Raw genomic sequence first — 10,955 nt, forward strand, 5'->3', positions numbered from 1 at the left:
GGCTTCCACTTGACTTTTCCTAGTATAATAGCCCTTACTCTATTTGTCAGAGATCCAATGTGGGGGTTCTGGCAGTTGCTGAGTATATCTATTCCAATTATGCATTCTGGAACTGGGGAAATAACTACAGGATGGGTTCAGGGGCCCACTGGACCTACTGTGAGATGGACATGAGCCAAGACTCCATTAATAACCTGACCTCCATACGCCACCACTCTGACTGGTGGGCCACAGTGACATTTTGGGTCTCCTAGAATTAGTGTCAGCTCAGAGCCAGTATCCAGTAATCTCCGAAAATTCTGATTATTTCCTTTTCCCCAGTGAACAGTCACTCCGTGAAAGGCCATAGATCCCTTTGGGGAAGGTTGGGAGAAAGATTAACAGTAAAAATTTTTGGCAGTGTATTGGAGTCCTTCCTCAAGGGGACCCGGCCTCCCCTTCTTTCAAAGGGTTGCAGGTCTTTAAACTCGCTCAAATCTGGGAATTGATTGAGGGACCATGACTCCCTATTCTGGCGATTCAAGTTAGACTGCTGTTCACCTGACCTAGAATTCATCCGTTTGTATAGATCAAGTAAATATTTAGTAGATTTCCTATCTATTCCACTCCTAGGGACACAATGACTAAGTAGCTAAAGCCATACGTCCATATTAGTCAGACTATTCTGATTACTGCTTTGACTCCTCTGTCCATGACTGTAACTACACCCACCTTGTCTGTGTTGATTGAGTGCAGCCACTTGGCCCCTACTACCATGGGGTCCAAACAGCCCCATTGTAGTTGGGTGTCTTAATTCAGTTAGGGCTGTTCCCATTGTCAAATCTGACTTACAAAAAATAGCAATCACAGCAGTCTTCAAGGATGCTGGAGCTCCCTTCAGAAATTTGTTCCTCACAGTTGTAATAAAAGATGTGTCCTCTGGGCACTCCATGTGTGGGTCTGTGGGTCTAACTTGGTAAATCCACTCTAGCATGCCAATTTCTCTAAGCCTTTGGATACCTTCTTCTACAGTATACCAAGGCAGATCTAGTACTTCCACTTGATTTAGTGTTGGCCACCTCATAATCCATGCATCAGCAACACAACCAAATAAACTATTAGATCCTTTCCTAACTTCTCTAGCTGAAACAATGAAGGAATAGTCTGTGCTCAGTGGACTCATATCAATAAACTCAGACTGATCCATCTTTATGTTCCTTGCACCATTATCCCACACCCTTAATAGCCATCCCCACACATATTCCCCAGGTTTCTGTTTGTACATATTAGAAAACTCAAGCAGTTCTTTTGGAGTGTAGCATACCTCCTCCTGGGTCACACTTTGTACTTCACCTTTTGGGGATCGATGGGACTTGAGCCTAGTTATAGGTCTAGAAGCCAGAATCAGTAGTATGGAATTGTTTTGAGAACATTCAGCATTATCTTGTAAAGCATCTGCCTCAGGCGATACCCCAGGCAATTACTCAGGCAAGTGCTCTTTAGAGGCAGCTGGGCTAGGGCTAATCTCATTAGACGGGAGTGGAGGGGCTAATAGTTTTTCTGGGCAGGGCGGTTTAGCAGACAAACATGAAGTAATCTCTTCAGATGGGACTGGTTCTGCTGGCAGGAGTGATTCAACAGAATTTACGGGCTCAGTGTCCCCAACTTCCTGATTATCTGCACATATGTCCCCATCCCAAGTCTCAGGATCCCATCTCTTCCCAATCAATGCCCTTACCTTATCTTCAGACACCTCTCGAGGTTTGCAATTGAGCTGGCGTTGTAATTCAGCCACTCTTACAATAAGACTCTGGGTTTGGTTTTCGGCAATTTCAGCTCCGTTAGTACAAGAAATAAGGCTTTCTTTCAAAGCACATGTGGAAGCCTTGAGGTCATGTATGCGGGACTTGAGCCTTGACTCTGAAGCCCTGAGTGCATCTCTTTCCTACACCAGTTTGTCTAGTGAAAGTAGGACAAACCAACCAGCTGCCTTATACTTCTCATTCTGACAAAGCTGTAGAAAGATATCACACGTTTTCACCCTGAGCCTTGCCTTTCACCAATACCTGATCTACTGGTGGTGATATTTTGCGTATTTGTATTGCCACCTCCCTCCATGGACTAGCAGCGACCTCTTTACTGCTGGAAGCAGAATCGTCAATGTCTTTTAGACTAACCAGACTTGAAAACCAATTTAGAAAACTCATCCTTACAATTTTTATTTCTCTAGAACCACTCCTTGTACCAAATGTCTTAGGCTGAGTTCTCTAGAGTAGCAAAACCAGAGATTTATAGCAAGGAAACAGCTCACGCGATTGCAGAGGCTAGAAGATCCCAAGTCCGTGGATCAGGGCAGAGGCCTCTCCCAAGTCACGCAGCCACAGAAGCTGGCAAGCCCAAGTTTGGCAGGTTGGAGAGCAGGGTCCCGCTCACAGGCTGTGCAGATGGACCAATCCCAAGTTTGGCAGATAAGCTGACAGCTCAAGTCCCAAGAACTGGAGATGATACGACAGGAGGTAACCGCAGGATCCAGAGAGAGCAGAAAGCCAGAAGGTCTGCTTATATTCAGATGCAGGCCACACCCCCAAGGAGACTCCCTTTCATCTGATTGGCTATTCACAGTATATTCAATCATGGGAGTGATTACATTAAAACACTGAGAATCATGGTCCAGTCAAGTCGACACACAATCTTAACCATCACACTATCTATCAGCCAATTCCAGTGTTCTTCTCAGACAAATTGGATCATTCAGCTCTTCCTGGGCCACATTAGGCCATGGTGAATTTGTTCAGCATTTCTAAGTCGTGTCATCATTCTATGCTCCTCTTGGAGGTCAAGAAGCTTCCATTGTCCCTGCACTGTAGGAGAACAGTGAGAGCTCTATAAAGCTGTTTCAGAATACATGTTTTTACAACCAGCGTGACCATTTCTGCTCTGTGGACTTAATACTCTCTTAGCTCTCCCCCTCTGTACTGCAAATGGTTAAGCACTTTACCACTAACAAAAAGACTGGTGGATCAAACCCAGAGGAACCTCAGACGGCAGCCTGGACACCTGCTTCTGAAATATCACAGCCTTGAAAATCCTATGGAGCAGTTCTATTCTGCACACATGGGGGTGGCCATGAGTCACAATTGACTCAACAGCAACTAACAACAAGCTCTGCTCAGGAAGAAAAGGAGAACAAATTCCCATTGCACTTGGGCCCTCTTCTTCTTAAACCTACTTGCCTTATCAGTTATTATTCCTCTCTCCACCTAGACCATACCCAGGGAGAGATGGGGTGCGCCTCTCTCAGGGAGCCATGCTATTATCTCACTCATTCATTGCCCTCCAATGATCTTTTCCACTCTCAGTCTGGGAAGCAGGGAAGTTGTTCTATTATCTTCTGCCATACCTGTTGTACTGTCTATGCACATTATCTCTTTCTCTTCCCAAAAAGACCTGAGTTTTTGAGACTCAAGTCAAGAAAATAAAGTTCTTTTTCCCTCATTTTCAACTAAAGCAATTAAAATAGATGCCCTAGCTGGGGCCTAAATCGAGGGAAAGCTCATGAGGCAATAAGAACACTAGGAACAAAAGGAACTATAGGGGGAATGTTAACTACTGTAGTACTATAGAAACTTCCTAGAAATACAATGTCCCAAATGTAACAGATGTTTATTTCTTGCTTATGTAAAGTCTAAAATAGGTATTTCTGATGCACAAGCTGTTCTCTTCCAAGTTGTGATTTAAGGATCAGATTCCTTTCAGTTTGTGGGTCTGCCCATTTCACCACATGACTTTCAGTTAGCCATTCTCATCTGCAACAATCTGTGGAAGAGGAAAGAACAGGAGGAACAAATGTGCACCAACCTATATGCAAGGGAAGCCAGGAAATGAATGTCTCCCAAGTGTCTTACCTGATTCTTGGGTATTCACCTTTGTCTCTCCTTGGTAGGTCCTGAACTCCAATTTTGGCTTCTCCAGTTATGTGAGAATGTCAAAGTTCTGTTTAGCCTTTACTTCTTAGCAATTGTTTTCTTCTTTATTTCTCAGACTCTAGCCACAGAACAGCTTAGAATTCAGGAAAAGAAAAAAAAAAGTCTCAAGGGTGAAAGTAACACATAATGCTGAACTCACTTCTTTGCTATTCTCATTTCTCCTATACTTGGCCTCTCAAGCATTGAGTTCTTTAGTCCCTTAAATACAATTTTGTCCCACCAGCAATCTGAGACTACTGAAAGCTTTAGGCCACTTCTTTCTGTTTATTCTTTATATGTCACAGTAGGAATTGATGCCCTGAATATAAAATGCTCTGGAGAAGGAAGGTCCAGCTTTCCCTTCTCAATTATCAATGCATTTCCCTTCTCTCAACTGTCCTGGGCCACCAAGTCCTGGCTGTCTTGGGTTACACTCCAATATTTCAAACACCTGTCCTATTAGTTCAATTGAGCTTTTATAATTCCTCTCAGTGGGAGGGATAATCAGATACAAGCTATTTTATCCCAATCAAAATTAGAAAAATCCTACCTGCATCTCACAAATATTGTTATATTTTATTATTTTGTCATATTTTTGTCATAATGCGGTTCTTAATATTTTCTTATTTTCATTTTAAGTTATTCTTGTCATGTGGGTTTTTGTATTGGACTGTCTTTTCTGCATCCTCAGATTTTCTCTGTCTCAATCTTGACTGCTTTTCTGACTAAGTCATCGCCAACCCACCAAATCCATAGGTACCATGTGGTACCACTGCCTGAGGCCAATGCCCAGAGACTGGTTGCACCCACTTTCACACTCAAGTGGTGTGAGAACTCACTTTTTTAAAGGCAGTCGAAGTGACCAAATGAAAATCCCTGAAAGTTTAGGGAATAGATTTTCCATGGCTTGTGTTTTGACCTGTCGGAGACAGGAGTCAGGAGGGATCCAGCATACGTATACATGTAATTTTTTTTTTTTTTTGTCAGCTTCTCAGTCGACTTTTACATAACCAAGTGTGTTCTTTGAAGCTTGAGAAACCAAGATCATTTCAATAAAGTCTCATCTTGTATTTGCTTTTCCATTCTTCAGAGTCTTACTTGCCTTTTCCCTCATTCTCATACCTTGGAATTGCAGTTTCCAATAAAACATTAGCAGTTAAGTCTTGCCTCAGGCTCTTTTTATGAGGGTATAAGCCAAGATACTTATTTTAAAAGTGACCAATTGATTTCCAAACATATAGAGCTTTTCTGATTTTTTTATTATTTTAGCTTAATTTTCCTATGGTCAGAGTACATGTCCTGTATGATTTCTATTTACACTTTTTCCAGATTTTCTAGTTGTTCTCTGCAAGATTGGTCTACATAACCTAGTCCACCATTACTCGAAGCAGGTGTTCCACATATAGAATTGTTAGTAAACATAATAGGGAAATTGTCTTTGATGATATATGTAATACAGGCCAAAGTCATTGAGTACATTTATATCTTCAGTAAACTAAATAATTATGGAGATTATATGTCTGTACGTCTGTGTTTCCATGTCAGGGGAAAAGTTAAAACTGGTGTCTGGGACTAGTTCTCATTAGTAAAAAAGAGACTTAGACAAATTTATTCTCAGTCATATCATCTGAAAATAATATCTTAACTTCCTATTTTTGAATTTATTTCTTTCTTTCTGTTATCTAACTACATCACCTAGAGAGTCTAAAACCATTTTTACACAATGTGGTAATATGAGTCAATCTTGTCTTTATCTAGATCCTAAAGAGAATGTTTTTAATGTTTTACCTGCAAGCATGTGCTGAATTCTGCTACTAAGTATATTTTATCATATTAATGAAGAATTTAATGAGAAATCAGAACTTAGAGAAGTAGGAACTAGGCAAGATCCAGGGACTTTCATTTTGATGCTTAATATCAGCATGATTTGATGTCTTAGTTCATATTCTCTGGAGTGATAACATGATGGACTCAGCCCAGCCTATAGGTGAATTTTCCTGGAATCATGTGTACAATGATCATTCAGTCATCTATTGCCAGGAGGTTTATTGTGTAGTACCAACAACAGCATGATATGCTTTTGTGATCAGAAAGCAATCATCAGCATATCTGGTATAGTCATATTTAGGAAAGACTATCATGAAGGATACAGAAGAATCTAATCTCCTATCTTCTCTCTCTTTTTTAAAGTTCCTCATACCTATGTCATGCTTAAAAGAAACTCTACTTTTAGAATTGAATTGGTGGTTTGGCATCCTTCACAATGAAATCATATTTTGCAAGTCCTTAGGATAAATTTCAAAACTTTGCACTCATTATCTATAATTTAATTTGGCAACAATGTAATTCCGTGGAACATTTATTGAATGAGACTGTTATCCAAGTCTTTCACTTAATTTTTTTCTGTTTGTACTCTATACTCTAAAAACAGGGACCATGAAATCTCTTTTTTTTAATCTGCCACAGCTAGTTTGACTTCTTGTGTATACTAAGTGATAGCAAGATACTGTATTGATTTTTACTGTGTGACTAGTCTTACTAATTTACTCATTGTTTTCCAACTTGACAAGCCCGGTTCTACACATATGGAAGTTAATCCTTAGTCCTGCATGCCTATGCAACTCCAAATATGCTTGAAGTCTCACTTAAAGTAGATTCTCAAAAAAACAAAAAGTTTTCTTAACCCCCTCCTTCAGTCACTAAGAGATCACATGTCAGTGAGAAGATAATGCTGCAGAAATGACCACCACCAATTACCAGGCTTGCAACAGCAACTACATCTCTGCTTGTACGTGTTAGCATGTCTGACTCTTTTTGGCTCTCTATAATGATTTGCTATGTGTTTCTTACCCCATTACTACAATTTTTTTTTTATCCTTCACTCTTGTCATGGATTGAATTGTGTCCCCTAAAAATATCTGTCAACTTGGCTAGGTCATGATTCCCAGTATTGTATGATTGTCTACCACTTTGTCATCTGATGTGATTACCCTATGTTTTGTAAATCCTATCACTATTATGTTAATGAGATGGATTACCTGTTGCCATCAAGTTGATTCCAACTCATAGTGACCCTATAGGACGGAGTAGAACTGCCCCATAGGGTTTCCAAGAAGTGCCTGGTGGATTCGAACTGCTGACCTTTTGGTTAGCAGCCATACCTCTTAACCACTACATCACCAGGGTTTCCAATGAGATGGATTAGCAGCAGTTTTATTGATGAGATCTACAAGATTAGATAGTGTCTTAAGACAATCTCTTTTGTGATATAAAAGAGAGAAGCGAGTAGAGAGACATGGGGACCTCATACCACTAAGAAAGCAGCACCGGGAGCAGAGTGTGTCTTTTGGACCTGAAGTTCCTGTTTGGAGAATCTCCTAGACCAAGGGAAGATTGACGACAAGAACCTTCCTCCAGAGACAACAAACAAAGAAAGCCTTTCCCTGGAGCTGGCATCCTGAATTTGGACTTCTAACCTCCTTCTGTGAGAGAATAAATTTCTCTTGTTAAAGCCATCTGCTTGTGGTATTTATGTTAGAGCTGCACTAGATGACTAAGACAACTCTATTGACACAGATATTTTAACATAATTTATGTTAAATATTTGTTTGAAAAGAATTAAGTCTTCCTGAAAACCATTGAAGAAAAATACTTCTATTATTTTAACTAGTGGTTCCATAGGTAAACAACAGACAAAAAATGGTTTATACACACTACTCTGCTATAATTTAGTTTTATTATACAAAATACTCTAGGTATGCATTCCAATAAGACTTTTATTTAATCAACAAGTGTAAAACATTTGAGAGAACAACATGTAAATTATGTCATACATTGTTTATGTTCTTTTTCAAAAAAATTCTTAGAAGTATTAGCCTAGAATTTATGACCCCACAACATTCTGGAGATGCGAACTACACACTATTTTCGGGTAAGAAAAGTTGATGCAGAAATGACCATTGCCAGTGATATTTGCAACATCCCTATCTTGATAATTCTTTTAATTTAAAAATTTCCATTTGCTCATGATGGTTGTGCCAGCATTTATGAGGTAATTTTTTTCTGCTTGCAAAATTTCTGGACAATGTCTGTAGTTAATATCTGATGCCAAGGCTGAGTCACTGATCCCACAGTAACATAGGTGAACATTCTAAGATTCTGCCCAGCCATGAAGCAGAAGCGGCTCACCTGTTGTTCCCAAAGCACCAGGAAATTACAGACAGCAGAGGAACTGGGAGAAATAGTCACAAAAGGAAAAGCAAATGAATAGAACCTTGGGGAGGACCTTCACACCTGGACTGTGTCACAAAAAACAAAGAATGAGAAGACCATTTAAAGATAAATGAGAATTGAGAATGAAAGAGAAAGTGATTAGAGATTTCACATCCAAAAATGAGATTCAGAAATCAGTGAACTGGAAGAAACAAGTACATGAGGCAAGGAACTGTGTAATGCATCCAGGCAGGACCCACGCACAAACACTTTATCATTGATTATTTAGGGCAGTAAAGATCTTTACAACGATTCAGTGGATGCACTTTCCCTCAACTGTTCTTCCTGGGTAATGTAAAAAATAATATATTTTACCTACTTTGAATAGCTTTATTCATTTCTTAGATCATTTTACCATAATTTTAAATATATTCTATCTCTATATAGTGCTTACACCTATTCTGAAAATAAACTAATAGTTGATGAACTACTCTTTAATACTTCTCCACTTAAAATAAGTTTTATAGCTTTCCTAAACCAAGGATAAAATAAAGCATAAATCAAAGGATTCATGGCTGAATTATAATACGTACCCCAGCAGCAAATCTCATAAATATAGGCAGGGGTTATGAAGCCCGTAAAAGCATCAATTAATGAATCAATTGTATATGGTAACCATGAAATCATAAATGTGACCACTGTGACCCTCAAGGTTTTAGCTGCTTTTCTCTCTCTCTTTCGGCCACTCTGGCTTTGTAACTCTCTAATGATGATTCAGCTTTACTACTAGTAGTTTCAATTTTTGTAGCTTGTTGTTTGGCTATAAGAAAAATCTTACTGTAAAGAATTATCATAACAAGAGTAGGTATGAAGAATAACAGAAAATCTAACAAAACCCAGTCTCGATTTACAGCAATTTGACAACCACCTGTGCAGTTGAGGGCACTTACGAGTTCCTCCATCCCATCATCATTCTCACCTGTGTAGAATACGGCGCCGCTGTACACAATTGGCAGGATCCAGGAGATGCCTATGCATATTCCTGACACAGACACTGTGAACTTGGTAGGATAGACCAGAGGGTCAGTAACAGCAATGTACCTGTCGATGGAGATGAAGCACAAATAGAAGAGAGAAGAGTAGCAGAATGCCACATCACAGCAGCTGTGAAGGGTACAAAATTGGGCCCCAAAGTACCAGCAGCTCTCCACAGATCTGACCATGCTGAAAGGCATCACAGTCACTCCCACCAAGAAGTCATCACAGGCCAAAGAAGCGATCGAAAAGTTTGTTGGAGTGTGCAGATGCTTTAAATGCAGGACTGAAATCATCACCAGGAGGTTTCCAAATACAGTGAGCACAGATGCAGAGCCAAAGGCTGTGTACAGAACCACCTGGGATCCAGGTGAGTAGAGAGATTTAATACAAGATCCATTCACATTCTTGTAGCAAAGCTGCACCACAGCAGGCTGGGATAAATTGATGGTCATAGTTCTGCTGTTTGATGCTTGCTGTGTTTCTGCTCCTCCTCGTGATAGGGAACAATACTTTCCAATTCCGAAAATTAAAAAAAAAAAAAAAGAATCAAACTGCATATCTAAGCAACTACTTTTATTATATCATATTACATTCTTTTTTTCCACTTTAATTATCAAAATAAATTCAAAGTTTAGAAAATTATTCTCTTTAATTCGTATATCATTTCTGTAACTAAGTCTAACCCTAATAGATAATCAATCACAAGAACATCTACTACAAACTCTCCTCAGCCCAGAAATTACATTATCTAAATAAATGAAGAAATTGGATTTAAACACCTGGTTCTTTACAATGGTTAAGCTCTTCCTTGCAGAAGGTAATCACATACAATTACATATTTGAGAGCTTACCTTTTAATAGGCTTCCACTTCCAAGTTGCCTGAAAAGTTAACACCTAGAAAGTTTCAGGAAGCCAGCCAATAGACTACACTCATTATAAATTCTTCACAAGGAATCCCTATAGTGCAAGGTGTGAATCATGAAAGGAAACTTACTTTCGATAATTATAATTAATAAGTCCTCATATAAACAATATGTTTCTCTGTGCTCTGTAGCTTTTTAGAAATACACAATTTTCAAAAAACAAGAAATTTCTTTAAGTTCAACTCTCTGAAATAGCCTAGCCTGGTATTTGATAGTAATCCTATCTACTCACTGTTTGCAAGACTGGCTATGTGATTTGGGGGATACAGTGTAAAATAAAAATGTGGGGCACTTGTTTAAAATTACCAAAAAAGTGCCACTAAAGTTACTAAATTTACTGTCAGTTTGTCTTACTGTGTGGGCTTGCGTGTTGCTGTGATACTGGAAACTATGCTACCGGAATTCAAATTCCAGCAGGGTAACTCATGGCAGACAGGTTTCAGCTGAGCTTCCAGATTAAAATAGACTAGGCAGAAGGACCCAGTGGTCTGCTTCTGAAAATAATTAGCCAGTGAAAACGTTATGAATAACAGTGAAACATTTCTGGTATAGTGCCAGAGGATGCGCCCCCAGGTTGGAAGGCACTCAAAAGACAACTGGAGAAGAGCTGCCTCCTCAAAGTAGAGTCGACCTTAATGATGTGAATGGAGTCAAGCTTTCAGGACCTTCATTTGGTGATGTAGCAGGACTCAAAGAAGAAACAGCCGCAAACTTCCACTAATAATCGGAACTTGGACTGCATGAAGAATGAATCCAGGAAAATTGGAAATTGTCAAAAATGAAATGGAACACATAAACATGGATATCCTAGGCATTAGTGAGCTGAAATGGACTGGT

At 39.4% G+C, this 10,955-nt stretch overlaps 1 protein-coding gene across 1 annotated transcript; it reads right to left on the reverse strand.

Annotated features, from left to right (window-relative positions):
* Window positions 1–8,612: 8,612 nt before the first annotated feature.
* LOC101353607 (trace amine-associated receptor 8-like) lies at window positions 8,613–9,652 on the reverse strand. Its single transcript, XM_012555129.2, is given in 2 exon segments — window positions 8,613–8,894; window positions 8,897–9,652. Coding segments are annotated over 2 exon segments (1,032 nt in total). The 5' UTR covers window positions 9,647–9,652.
* Window positions 9,653–10,955: the final 1,303 nt, after the last annotated feature.

Source organism: Trichechus manatus, unplaced genomic scaffold (genome assembly GCF_000243295.1).
Source record: "Trichechus manatus latirostris isolate Lorelei unplaced genomic scaffold, TriManLat1.0 scaffold00002, whole genome shotgun sequence".
Taxonomy (NCBI): domain Eukaryota; kingdom Metazoa; phylum Chordata; class Mammalia; order Sirenia; family Trichechidae; genus Trichechus; species Trichechus manatus.